This window comes from Trypanosoma cruzi, genomic scaffold (genome assembly GCF_000209065.1).
Source record: "Trypanosoma cruzi strain CL Brener 1047053516957 genomic scaffold, whole genome shotgun sequence".
NCBI lineage: Eukaryota > Euglenozoa > Kinetoplastea > Trypanosomatida > Trypanosomatidae > Trypanosoma > Trypanosoma cruzi.
The window spans coordinates 1,508-14,807 of record NW_001849321.1 but is presented as its reverse complement, the minus strand read 5'-3'; the positions used below and the strand labels follow the sequence as shown (position 1 = coordinate 14,807).

The following is a 13,300-nucleotide window of genomic DNA, read 5'->3' as shown; positions in this document are numbered from 1 at the left end:
ACCTCCGCAGAAGCTGCCAGCCGCCTCAGTAGATTATCCACACCATTTTTGTGAAGCTTGTCTGCATCCTCTTCCATATCCATTTCATCCCTCACAGCCCTCTCCATCCTCTTGTAACGATCGGATGCCTGCATTTCTTTCAATACTCCCGCATCGCAAATATGCTTCTTGGGGTCCTTTACAAAACTCCTCCAGCAAGACATCCCAATTAGCGCCCAAAGCGCCCCTGCCGTCCAATTCCATCGTAAGAAAATCATTCAACTTCATTTTGTCCACGCAAACCCTTCCTTTAAAAACCGCATATTTAATCCTAGTGGAAACGTCAATCCCCAGTTCTTGTCGTTCCCGCCTTTCCCTTTCTTCTGCCTTCCGCCTCTCTTCTCTCAGTACATAAGAGTAGGCTGTGTTTATTTGCGTCTTGGATGAACTCATTGGGGCCACCTAAAAAGTCCTTCATATAGACGTTCTCATTGAATTCCTCAACGCCCCTGCCGTCAAAATAATTCCGAAGGAAATCATTCAGCCTCATGTTGGTGCTGCTCATGGTCCACTGCGGCCAAACTTTACTCCTCACCACATGTCGAGCTGCAGCGTCAGATCCATCACAAGAGCCATGGCGAGGTGCCATCACAACACCCGTGCAGTGAAGCATCCCACTCGCACCGCCCAACTGCGGCGTGCAGGCGCCGCTGGCTCCAAAGGACAGTCGCGGCTGTCTCGTCCCGCAGTCCCAACGGCGTTGGGCGTGGCACTCGCACGGCAGGGTGGTCGCTGCGCCATGCAGCCGCACTGCAACGCCTGTCGGTGAAGCAGCCGAGGCCCACCGTCCCCGCAGCAACGCAACGTGCAACCAATCCCAACACCGCCACACTACCGCCTTTTTTTTATTTTGTTTTATTCACGTTGTCTGTCTGTTTGCCCCATCACCGACACCAAAAATAAGTGTGCACCTTCACAAAAGAATAAAAAGAAAACACGATCCCACCGTCACGCCGCGGGCCAGCACTCTCCTCCACCCACCGCCACTGCCGCGAAGGGGACCGCAGTCACATCGGAGAGTCAGCACCACGATGCGCACCGCACCATCGTGCAGTGAACAATGGGCAAGACGCGACCATGCATCGCCCCGCTACATTTTACCACCAAGCAAGTATTGCGTGCCCGCACAAAGCAGCAAACAGAATCAGAGTGCACACAAACCCAATCAACACCCTCACTCGCTGAAGCACATTATTCGCATGGAGTGACAACATTTAGGAACACACCAGCAGTAGCAGGCTGCATGGAATTTCCCTGCCAGCCCTGAAAAGCGACGCAACAACTCTGCGGATTAAATTGACAGCCCCTCGGTGCTGCCCGCAGTCCAAACGGCAGGAAGAATTCCACGCACGCATAGTTCCGGATTCCTCGCTGCTTGAGCGTACAACAGCAGAACATGTGAAAAACACCTGCGCGCAAGACGGCATTTAAATACGTAAACTCTTTAGCCTGCTTTCTCTGACGGCGTTGGCGGACAATCCCACACAATTCAATCAAAGTGGCACGCCGGACAGAATGGCTTCAGTTAACAAATAAATAAAAATAATTGCGTCAATGTAAAAAAGCAACGGAAAGTTGGCGCATGCGATTGACTGTGACAACTGAGGTGCCGAGGAGCACTTCAGTGTACAACTGGCCGTCAGGCTGAGAGGACAACTAAAATAAAAGAGCAAAAACCCCTCTCGTTCAATGTTTTCTAACAGCAACAAGAGAAAACAAAAACTAAAAGATAAACCAAAAAAAAAAAGTGTAGACAATTTCCCTCTCATCGTAACCCCATTTATCTCAAAGCTGGACGTTGTTGAAGTGCAAGACATTATTCAAAACTGAGGAAAAAATTACATCTGAGACGTTTGCGTGATGAGTGTCCGGAATACTCTTGACGACAGTGAGGGAAAGGCAGACGCCTGAGTTCCCCTCACATTTGGCCTGACGAAAAAAAAGATCCCACAAACATGCATTTGTATGGTTGCAGTAAAGCTTTACCTTAACAAATCAACAAAAGTGTTAACAAAGGGAATAATAAGCAGGAAAAATCCAGGCGATTGCAAGGGCAAGGCATCCTCACGTTGGAATTATTGTACATCCTAAAGAAGAGTACTTGACAAGATAAAGAATAAGACCATAAAATCATTCTGCGACCACACAGACAAACACGCATTCACACACAATCATATCCCTCTCCCCTGTTCAGTTTTATCACACCAGACACAAATAGGCCCAAAACACTCCATCACCCAAGAAACGGATGCAGAAACAAATAAAAATATAAAATTGGCAATAAATAAAAAATACTGCCTCCCCTTGCAACAGTTTTACTCACAAAAATTAGTCAATGCACAACTGCACATCAAGTTTCTGTCCCCATAGGTTCCATCGATGCGGCCAACTGAAGGCCAAAACTTTTCGGTGTATGAATGGCTCGAAGGGAATGCAGCAGTTTTCCGGGTGTATGGCCTGTCCCAATCATCTGATGTGACACACTTTGCCGTGTGCGGGGCATTCTTGAGAACGTTGTTCGTTGTGCTCTCTTCACCCTTCTCTATGGATGCAATTTCGGTACGAATGGAAATAAGTGCATCGGCCAACCGATCCAACTCCCGCTTTGACTCTGACTCTGTGGGTTCAATCATGAGTGTTCCCGCAACAGGAAATGCCAGGGTAGGTGAGTGAAGGCCATAATCCATGAGTCGTTTCGCCACATCTTCTGCCTCAATTTGTGCTGTTTTTTTAAATGGCCTTAAATCTATGATAAACTCGTGAGCGCAGAAATCGTTTTCCCCCAGAAAGAGAACTGGGTAGTGGCCGTCAAGACGCTTCTTTAAATAGTTGGCATTTAAAATCGCATACTCCGTGCATGTCTTGAGACCCCGTGAACCAAGCATCAACATTAATAAATAAGAAACTGGAAGAATAGACGCCGATCCGTATGCTGCTTGAGAGACTTGACCAAAAGGCTGGGAACCACCAACATTTTGAATAAAAACAGAATCTGGCAAGAATGACGCCAGGTGCTGACGAACAGCAATAGGACCCATGCCTGGCCCACCACCACCATGAGGAATTGAAAACGTTTTGTGGAGATTAACCTGGCACACATCGCCCCCAATACATCCAGGTGCCGTGTAACCCACCATGGCATTCATGTTTGCACCATCAATATAACATTGCCCTCCATGGTAGTGCACCATCGAAGTAATGGCCAAGATTTCCCTGTCAAACAAACCATACGTACTCGGATACGTTATCATAATGCACGAGAGATTCTTTGTATGCTTTTGGCAGGAATTTTCCAAATCCTTCATGTCAATCCTTCCATCCGCCAAACACTTTATCTTTACAATCACCATCCCTGCTAAGAGAGCCGAAGCAAAATTTGTGCCATGAGCACTTTCTGGAATCAAGCAAATATTGCGATGGCTCTCCTTTTTTGAATTATGATACGAGCGGATCACGCGAAGACCAGCATATTCACCCTGAGCACCACTATTTGGCTGAAGTGACACGGCATCCAAAGCGGTAATATCCCTTATTTTCTGCTCCAGATCCAAACACAACGCACTATATCCTCGCGTTTGCTCCTTCGGTGCAAGAGGGTGAATGTTGGTAAATTCTGGCCACGACAAGGACAACATGGCGGCAGCTGGATTAAGTTTCATGGTACAAGAACCCAAGGGCACACAACCATGCGTGAGACCATAATCTTTTCTATGAAGACGGTGAATGTACCGCATAAGCTCACTCTCACTTTTGTACTTTTGAAAGATTGAATGCCCAAGAAAGACAGATTTTCGCAGCATTTGCAAAGGCATTGCTCTCTTTTGTTCTGCGAGTTTTGAAAGGACACCTATCACAGGAAGTTTTAGCCCTGCTGCCTCCAAGAGAGACACTACATGGCCCTCGGTAGTGGCCTCATCCACCGATATGGAGACGGTGCCATGACTATAATCAACAAAAATATTAATGCCCTTTTCCACGCAGCATGTCACGTAGTCTTCAGGCGTTATACCTTTTAAATTTACGGTGATGGTATCAAAAAATGTACCATTGACCACTGTATGCCCTACAGACTCTAAACCAACAGAAAGTATTTTGGCTTTATTGTGCATTTCGCTCGCAATTTCCTTCAAGCCCTCAGAGCCGTGATAAATGGCATAAAATGCCGCAACATTTGCTAGGAGAGCTTGTGAAGTACAAATATTGGATGTGGCGCGTTCCTTCTTAATATGTTGCTCCCGCGTCTGAAGCGCCATGCGTATGGCCGGACAACCCGTCGAGTCTTTACTTATACCAATGACGCGACCCGGAATCAATCGCTTAAATTCCTCCTTGACAGCAAAAAATGCGGCGTGAGGCCCTCCAAACCCTAGTGGGGCACCAAAGCGTTGGGCAGATCCCAAAACAACATCGGCTCCCATTTCTCCCGGAGGTTTGAGAAGAACAGAAGCCATCAAATCTGTCCCGCAACAACTGACGACACCATGTTGTTTTGCCTTCTCAAACAGTGTCGTAAAATCATGAAGCATCCCCATGGCATCTGGAGTTTGTACCAAAATTCCACAAAGTGAGGAATCGCTCCAATCAATCAAATTTGGATCACCAACAAAGACCTTTATTTTAAGGGGCTCAGCCCTTGTTTTTGCCATCTCTACGCAAGATGGGAAGACATCCCTCGATACAAAAAAGGTCATGCGCTCCTTTCGACCATGATGAAAGGCAAGGTACATTGCCTCAGCACATGCAGTAGCTTGATCCAGAAGAGATGCATTTGCCAAATTCATAGCTGTCAAGTCTATAATCATGGACTGAAAATTCAACAGGGACTCTAGACGGCCTTGAGATATTTCAGCCTGGTAAGGAGTGTATGGGGTGTACCATGCAGGATTCTCTATAACGTTACGAAGTATTACAGGTGGTGTGATCGATTCATAGTATCCTTGCCCAATCATGCTCTTTAACACCTTATTCCGTGAACCCAGTGAATGGAGAAGCGAAAGGGCATCCTGCTCGCTCATCGCCGGAAACTCTTTTAAGGGACTTCGCAAAATATTCTCTGGGATCACAGCAGTCATGAGGTCCGACAGACTTTCTTTGCCAATTATTCGAAGCATAGAAATTGATTCTGCCGCTGATGGTCCAATATGGCGATTGACGTAACTGTTTGTAGCAGTCCGTCGTACAAACGCCAGTGGCAACGTGGAGAAATGATGAAAGCAACGATACATTATTATGTTAGATATGTGCTCGCCACCCTCCTTCTCTCTCGCACACGCGTTAGTTCTCTTTTACTTTGGATAAAAATTGGGCTTCACAGTTTAAAATCCACAAGAACAAATACAAAATATAATTAAAAAATAAAAATAAATTTAAACAGTAATCAAAATAATAATAATAACCCATTAAAATGGCAAAAACAACCAAAAAGAATTGTCAAGGAAAATAGGCACGCATTTATACGAGCAATTCCAATTTTCATCCCCGCACACCACACATAGCCCCCGCGTCCCTTTATCCATGGACCTTCACGTCGGGTATTCACTAAAGTAGGCGTGACGAAGGGCGCCAGCCGCAGTCAAACGCTTCCGAGGATCCAGGCAAAGTAATCTTCGCAACAAATCCAATGCACATTCAGAGGCATCCGGGAAAAATTCACGGAGAGGAAGAGTACGCTTCGGCTCAAAGTACACCTTTCCCCAATCGGGAAGCAGCACCGCCGATGGCCACGATGTGGGCGTCGGTGTCCCTAATACATCAAATATTCGTGGCAACTGCCTAATATCTCCATCGCCTGCAAAAAAAAGCACCACCGTACCCCCGTAGAAGTTCCGCAAATACGCACCCTGATGACCACACATCAATTTCGGGTCCGTAGTGTCGCTGGCCCAGAAGTAACTCGGGAGCCCGGTACCACCTCGAAACGACTTCGTGAGTCATGGATGCTTCCGTATCCCATACACGACTAAGTCCAAAGTCGCCGAGGCGTAGTTCCCCCTCCGCAGTCAAGAAACAATTTGAAGGTTTCACATCTCGATGAAGAACACCTTCGCTGTGTATGTACGCTAACGCCAAAAGAAGCATCTTAAATAAAGTCTTTGCCTCTAACGCGGGCAGAGGATTGCTGGCAGTTCTCCCCGAGAGGACTGTTGCCAAGTCAGTCTTGCAACGCTCCGTCACTAACGCCAAGGAGCAGCCGCATGGAGCTACCTCATATGTCCGAATAACAAAAGGGTGCACCAACCGCAATGCAACGAGTAGTTCCCTCGCTGTGGGGTGCGGAATACCCTCATCGAGACGTGGAGTTGTGATGCATTTGATTGCGGCTGGCACTCCAGATTCCTTAACAACTGCAGCACGAACGACGCCAAAGCGGCCCTCACCAATTGGGGATCCAACAATAAAACGATTCATGTCAAGCGACCACCTCTCTCTTCTTTATTTCTCTTCTCCACCCCTCTCTTCCATTCTACGGCATCGTGAAAATATAAATGGAACACAAAAAATTGACTCCGGTGATGCCAAAATCCCTCCGCACCCAAAGATCATCCTCAATGCCCCTCCCTAATGAGCACATGCATAGAAACTGAAAGAACTCCAATTTATCTCAAAAGAATCCATTTGTTGTTGTGGTGGTAGTTATTGTTTTCTCCTCGTCAGAATCTAATTATTTCAAAACTTTCTCGTATTTAAGACCTCTGACTCTCTATTCCCAACAGGGGCAGTCGCACCAGAGTACATCTTTGCTCGAGCGAACAAACTCACTCTTTCAGTCCTCGGTTTCTCATGGCGCACTTCCACCTCAACAGGGGGAGGAGGAGGAAGAGAAGAAGACTGCTGCTCTTCCGTGGAATATTTCGGTGTGGCTGTGGCCACATCACCCTCATTTCTGGCCTGCAGTTGTGCCGCACGATCCTCAACCAAAAAGGGAGACTGACCCATAGCCGTGTTCTCAGGGGCAATAAGATCATCTACACAGACAAGAAATTCCTCAGCGCCTGTGCTCAATGCACACTCCCGAGAATCATCCGCACAACAACCGCCTGTATGCTCCCTCACCACCATTGATTGACTGAGAGAGTTCTTTTCCGCAAGAGCTCATCACGTAGTTTATTAACGGTTGACGCGCCACCCCTCTTGGCTGCTACTCGCAAAGGAATGGAGTGAGTTGCCCTCCGAACTGTCGCATTGGGGATGCTGCTGTCCGTCTTTGGACACCGATTCGTCCGGTACGTTTTTATCTCCGTAAAAGACTCGCGTGTACGGCCCAAACCTCCCTCTTGCGTGCGCCGCCAAAATGCATCATACCGTTGCCTCTTGCTTCTCAGAGATATGAAGGCGGCGCATCTTCGGCTTCACGATCGCTGATGCTCTGCTCACTTTCCCCCGAGTCATCCGGAGATAAAATACGTCCAGTTGTTGCTGCGTTTTGTGAAAATGCGTTTGTTACACCTGCGGCACCCGCGCTCTCCTCGCCACCAAAAGGAACGCTGCCGCCAGATTCCTTCCTCGCCCTCTTAAACTCCTTCAGAAAAGCGAAAACGTCCATTTTCTTCAAACGTAAAAAAATAAGAGAATAATCTTCCGGGCAGCTGGCCGGATCCTGAAAATCTATGGAAACCAAACAAGTTAGGAAAAAAGATTCGTTAGTTAATTGCTTCAATGTTTTCTTTTCATTCAATATATAGAATTCTGTGGACTACTAGCATGGTCCTTTGTCCTCAGTTGGGATTTGAATATAATTACTTACGAAGTGGCAGACTTTGGGGTCCTCCAACCACAAGACCCCGCCGCGTGGTGGGAATCAAAAGGGGGTTAGGGTGGGATGGCGAAATGAAAATTAAATATTATCTGGCCTCTATCGGCTCCCTGCCCCTACAAAGTCGCGTTCTTCCCAAAAGATTCATACGGTAGAAAGTATCATAAAGAATGCATTCATTTATCAGGATATACATACATTAATTAAGTTAGCCAGCCCTCCCGCGATCATTCTTTTCACAGGCTCCTAAAAAAAAGTAAGGTTCCTCACACCACATTTTACGCACGTTGCCTGGCGAAGGCGAATCTATTCTTCCAGCGAACGCCTTCCGCCAGACAGCGCAAAAGGCGTTGCACCAGGCGCTGGCAGCAACAACCTCGCCTCGCGCCGCTTTTCCAAACAAGCGGCGCCAACAACAACAAAAAAAAGGCCAGAAATCACGGCGGCATTCGCTAGAGCGTGCCCGATCAGCGACCCGTCTTACACCATAAAAACACGACATTCCCTTCTATCACTCCACGCGCTCGTACGCACGGGTTGAGAAAATGTGCATTTATTAAATAAATCGATCAAATAAACAAAAAAAAAAACTCGGGAGCGCGACTCTGCTACACCTGGCCGCCGCCTTTCCGCTCGAAAGCCACCGACGAAAGAGCAAGGCGATGCGGGAGCAATGCGACAAAAAACGCTGTAAAAAAGGGCGAAAACGGGTTTAAAGGAATGCAAACATTCTTCCGCAATAACTGGGGAATGACCCGCTACCGTGGCGGTAGCCCGCGCAAAAAGCAAGGCGGTAAAATTGCGTGTCGGATGGCGGCCCAAGCGGCGGCGTATGGAACGAGATGCTTCAATAACTAGGCGGTGGCGGGGTCTTGCTGACGTTGCCGTTAGGAAGTGTGTTTGGGACTTGGGTCTTAACAGGTGGTTGTGTGTGTGCGTTTTTTTTTCCTTGACTGTTTGGTGTGTGCGCTTCTTTTCTTGTTGCTGTTTTTTAAAATTATTTTTGATTGTCATTTTATTGATTTGTTTTCTTTTTATTCTTGTAGGCAGAAATGGCCGAGAAATATCAGCAATTAATCAAACTCATTCTTGTGGGTGATAGCGGCACTGGAAAGTCTTCTCTCCTTCATAGATTTGTAGAAGATACTTTTTCAGAACAACAGGCACAGACAATTGGTGTTGAGTTTGGCTCTAAAATTGTTCAGCTTGCAGGTCGCAAGGTGAAATTACAAATATGGGATACTGCAGGACAAGAAAGATACAAATCTGTTACGAGAAGTTACTATAGGGGTGCGGTAGGATGTCTAATTGTTTATGATATTACTCAACGTTCAACATACGAAAGTGTGCCACAATGGTTAAATGATGTCCGGCAACTTGCAGGAAAGGATGTTGTCGTCATGCTAATAGGGAATAAAAGTGATCTTTCTGACGGTCGAACTGTGCAGCACAACGAGGCGTCATTGTATTCTCTTGAAAACGGTCTTCTTCATTTTGAAACTTCCGCTGCTTCGGGGGAGTTTGTGAGTGAAGCCTTTTTGAAAGTCGCTAAGACTGGGTTGAGTATGACTGCGGAAGAAGTCAACATTGGGGGAGATAGGGCGATGGAGGTTGCAGCGAAACAAGAAAGTAGGACGGGTTATTCATGTGCTTGCTGATCAAAAAAAAAGTAAAGGAAAGAATATTATTATTATTATTATTGCCATGATTCTTATTGTTATTGCTTTCATATTTTATATTGGCCTAGGAGTTTTTATTATTTGATTTATTTTTTGCCGATTTTTTTTTCCCTTTCCTTTTTTTTTTACGGTTTACAACTTTTTTTTTTTTTTTTTTTGATTTTTGATATATATATATATTGATAATTTTTATAGCATTGTTTTTTCTTTTATAAATTTGTTTTTATTTTTCCGAACTGAAGGCGGAAATTATGAGGGCATCTTATAGTCCTTTCAAAAGTAAGTCCCAGTGGACGGTGGAAAATCTGGCCGAACGAATCTTTATTTCTAGTCCACGTTTGTTTAGCTTTTCTCATCGTGTGCTTGTGAGTCTGCGTCATCCATATACTTCTGTGGTTGTTGACTTGGTGGATTCTGATGCCTATCGCAAAAAAAATCGCCTTGAGGAGCTGTTAGGTGCTTTATTACAGTCTCGTGACGAGGAAAGAAAATGGGTACGTGTAGCGACGATGTTTGACACCAAATTAACTGCAGAAGAGATTGATTCGTTTCGCCGAAAGATTTCTTTGCATCGAGAAATAAGACTGTGTATAGAAGCCTTGTGGGCGGATTTGGGCGGCATATCTAATGGCGCTATTTTGGAGGACAGTTACAAGGCCTTTCACTTTAGGCTTTATTCGTATATTCTTAGAATTGATAATGTTAGTGTTGTAACTTCTACTTCTGCAGCTATTGCGGAAGACTTTACTTATGATAAAAGAGGCAGCGTTGGAGTAGAGTTTGGTTCTTTTGCCGTTTCCATACTTGAGCTGGCGGATAATTGGACTAAGACCAGAGAAGTTGAAGACTATATTCATTTTTTGAGAAGTATTCATGATAATTGTATAGTGAAAAATCGTTCTTATTCATTAAAAGAGGACACTATTCCGAGCTACAAGGCACCTGTATTTTTTTCCAGTGGTCTTGTCTGTCGAGTTCAAGAAGGTGATAATGTAGTCTATTCAAAAAAGAAGATTTAATTTTCAAAACAAACATGCCTTGAAGAAAGAATTTCTTTTTCAAGACGAAGGCAATAATAATAATTTATTTATTATTGCTTTATATATATATATATATTTTATTTTTTTATTTATTTATTATTTTTTTTTTACTTTTTTGTAATCGTTGTTTTCGTTATTTCTTTATTATTTTCTTTTGTTGGACTCTTTATATTTTCCATTATTTATGGATTTTTTTTCTTTTTCCTCTTTTTTTTTAGTTGAATGAATTAGATGTCAGATTCTACGGAGCAGTCGGTAATTAAACCGGAAACGAGCAAGCGTTTTGAACGCTTTTATTTGGGAAAATATACTCGGCATTCGACTTGTCCTGTATTTCTTACGCTCATTTTGTTGGCCGTGATATTTATACCCATTGGTGTTGTTGTCATTAAGGCAAGTGATTCTGTTTTTGAGTTAAGTATAAGATACGATGAGACAAATAACTATCAATACCGAGTTGGTCCCGATGGTAAGTATCCGCATAAGTTTAGGTTCAATAATTCCAATTTTTCTACTGGAGCTCATGTTAGTAGAAACTTTACTCTTTTGAAAAGTCTGGCGTCCCCTATTTACTTGCAATATGCTTTAGTTGGGTTTTATCAGAATTATCGACGTTATGCATTTTCACGAAATTTGGCCCAGCGAGAAGGAAACGCTTACCCTGTTTCAGCAGCATGTGAACCTTTTCGTTTCCCTGGAGAATATCATAACCGGAGGATTCTTGGTATTTATTTTCCATGCGGCGCAATTGCTTGGAGTCTCTTCAATGATTCATTTAGTTTATATCGATTATCTGATGCATCTAAAAGCAATATTAACTCTCAAGTTTTTGAAAATGCCAAGTTGATTTGTGATGGAGGGGCATTTGACGCAGCAGGCAACAGTTTGAATGAAAAAAACTTGTGTATAAAAAAAGGAATTGCATTGTCTAGTGATGTGAGGTTGTTTCACCCTCTAACAGATGGGAAGAAAGATAGCGCGGTATGGAGGTTTGGAGGCGATCCTGCTGCAAATGACCCTTACCAGAAAGAAGGATATTATTATGAAGAACCTGGACACCCAATTCCCTCAAATGTTGATGAAGATTATATTGTATGGTCTTCTTTATCATATATGAAGGATTTTACAAAAAAATACCGTATCATCACGACAGATTTGGTACCTGGTAATTACTTGATTGATATCGTGGAAAACTTTGATGTTTTTTCCTTTTCTGGTGAGAAATATGTGAGTCTAGTGACACGTTCTTGGATCGGTGGGAAAAATTACGTTTTGGGTATATTATTTCTTCTTATGGGCTGTATTTCTTTCGTTCTTTCCCTAAGTTTTATAATTGTGCAGTATTTACACTCAAAAAGATGCTAGCGTTTCCCCACTCAAACCTCCGAAACGTTTTTTTTTTGTTGTTGTTTGTTTGTTTATATGTTTTTGTTAGTTGTTTTACTTTCTTGGTGTTTTGTGCGTCCGTAATGCATGTGAGCGTATGCGTGGCGTTGAATGAAATACGATATATATATATATATATATATATATTGGGGTGGAACGGTTTTAGTTAGCTTTTTCATATATATTCTTGCTAAACCCCCCTCCAAGAAAAAAAAAAAAAAAAACGCCTTTACGCATAAAGGGAAAAAAAGAACTTTCTTTAGGAATTATTATTATTATTATTCATCTGGGTGACTCAAGTATTTGCCGCTAATTTGAAATGATTATCTGAGTTTTTGGGGAAAATTGAGCAGCTGCAAATATATTTGCATGCATATTGCACATGTTTCTGATATATGTAAAATATATAAATTTATCCATATGCATCCTAAAAAAAAAAAGAAGAAAAAGCTCTTTGTTTTGCTAATTTCTTTTTTTTAAAGGAAATATTGGATATTAAAAAAGGAAATTCGAACTTTTAAATGTCGTGGCAGGCGTATATCGATGACAGCCTTATCGGCAGTGGACACATGCACAGTGCGGCGATTGTTGGTCTTTCCGACGGGAGTTACTGGGGTTATGGAGGAACCTATATCCCACAGCCTGATGAGGTTGCCCATATATTGAAGTGCCTGGGAAATTTTTCACTCGTGCAGTCCTCCGGCGTGACTATTTATGGTGTGAAGTTTTTTGGTCTTCAGTCTGGTGAAGAAGGCGAAATGAAATACATCTTTTTCAAAAAAGGTGCGGCGGGTGGATGCATCTATACATCAAAACAGACGGCTATTATTGCAGTTTACGGGAATCCCGGAACTTCTTCATCTCTTCAACAGGATCTTGAAAAGAAGGAGGGAGCAGAAATTGCAGTCAATCCTGCCGATTGCAACTCCACCGTGAAACGGATCGCTGAGTATCTTATCAGTTTGGATTACTAAAATTTCTTAATTTAAGGATTATATTTTTACTTCTTATTAGCGGAAACCATATTTTGTCGTTGTTGTAAGACTTACATCAATATATATATATATATATGTATATATATATATTTGTGCCTGTTTTTTCCCTTTTTTTTTTTTGCATTTTTGTCTTTCTTTAGCTTATTGACACGTTTGTACTGTTATTGCGATTTTTTTTGTTGGATGATAAAAAATTGTAATTACTTCGCGTCGTGTACTACGGATTTTTTTTTTTTTTTTTTTTTTTTTTTTTTTTTTTTTTTTTTTTGCTCCAACGCCTTTTTAGATATTTATGCACTTTTGTGGCGGAAATTTGCGCTGTCCATGTGGAAGTATTGTGTGCGTCGGATGCTCGAGATTTTGTATGGGATGTAATCAGCTGGTCTGTGCCAGGTGCGTACCACCCTC

The 13,300-nt window shown here is 43.3% G+C and overlaps 6 protein-coding genes and 2 pseudogenes across 6 annotated transcripts, besides 11 other annotated features; 4 read left to right on the top strand and 4 right to left on the bottom strand.

Annotated features, from left to right (window-relative positions):
* Positions 1 to 417, bottom strand: Tc00.1047053510911.58 (annotated as a pseudogene).
* Positions 1 to 7,804: a sequence feature (areas not merged during assembly with more than two copies in the genome that could not be assigned to a particular haplotype).
* Tc00.1047053510911.50 (glycine dehydrogenase) lies at positions 2,355 to 5,264 on the bottom strand (the record flags this gene model as incomplete). Its single annotated transcript, XM_802414.1, has 1 exon — positions 2,355 to 5,264. The coding sequence occupies one exon, from the start codon at positions 5,262 to 5,264 to the stop codon at positions 2,355 to 2,357; it is 2,910 nt and encodes a 969-aa protein (XP_807507.1).
* Positions 5,372 to 5,434: a microsatellite.
* Tc00.1047053510911.45 lies at positions 5,560 to 6,447 on the bottom strand (annotated as a pseudogene).
* Positions 6,706 to 7,098, bottom strand: Tc00.1047053510911.40 (hypothetical protein, conserved; the record flags this gene model as incomplete). Its single annotated transcript, XM_802413.1, has 1 exon — positions 6,706 to 7,098. One exon carries the CDS (start codon positions 7,096 to 7,098, stop codon positions 6,706 to 6,708), a length of 393 nt encoding a protein of 130 aa, XP_807506.1.
* Positions 7,609 to 8,040: a mobile genetic element.
* Positions 7,805 to 13,300: a sequence feature (heterozygous, non-Esmeraldo-like haplotype).
* On the top strand, positions 8,845 to 9,450 carry Tc00.1047053510911.30 (ras-related rab-4, putative; the record flags this gene model as incomplete). The annotated part of the gene is made up of 1 exon (XM_802412.1): positions 8,845 to 9,450. One exon carries the CDS (start codon positions 8,845 to 8,847, stop codon positions 9,448 to 9,450), a length of 606 nt encoding a protein of 201 aa, XP_807505.1.
* Positions 9,475 to 9,514: a microsatellite.
* Positions 9,543 to 9,702: a sequence feature (A-rich).
* On the top strand, positions 9,723 to 10,490 carry Tc00.1047053510911.20 (hypothetical protein, conserved; the record flags this gene model as incomplete). Its single annotated transcript, XM_802411.1, has 1 exon — positions 9,723 to 10,490. One exon carries the CDS (start codon positions 9,723 to 9,725, stop codon positions 10,488 to 10,490), a length of 768 nt encoding a protein of 255 aa, XP_807504.1.
* Positions 10,553 to 10,628: a microsatellite.
* Positions 10,636 to 10,727: a sequence feature (A-rich).
* Tc00.1047053510911.14 (hypothetical protein, conserved) lies at positions 10,743 to 11,876 on the top strand (the record flags this gene model as incomplete). Its single annotated transcript, XM_802415.1, has 1 exon — positions 10,743 to 11,876. One exon carries the CDS (start codon positions 10,743 to 10,745, stop codon positions 11,874 to 11,876), a length of 1,134 nt encoding a protein of 377 aa, XP_807508.1.
* Positions 12,019 to 12,044: a microsatellite.
* On the top strand, positions 12,419 to 12,871 carry Tc00.1047053510911.10 (profilin, putative; the record flags this gene model as incomplete). The annotated part of the gene is made up of 1 exon (XM_802410.1): positions 12,419 to 12,871. One exon carries the CDS (start codon positions 12,419 to 12,421, stop codon positions 12,869 to 12,871), a length of 453 nt encoding a protein of 150 aa, XP_807503.1.
* Positions 12,951 to 12,982: a microsatellite.
* Positions 13,117 to 13,160: a microsatellite.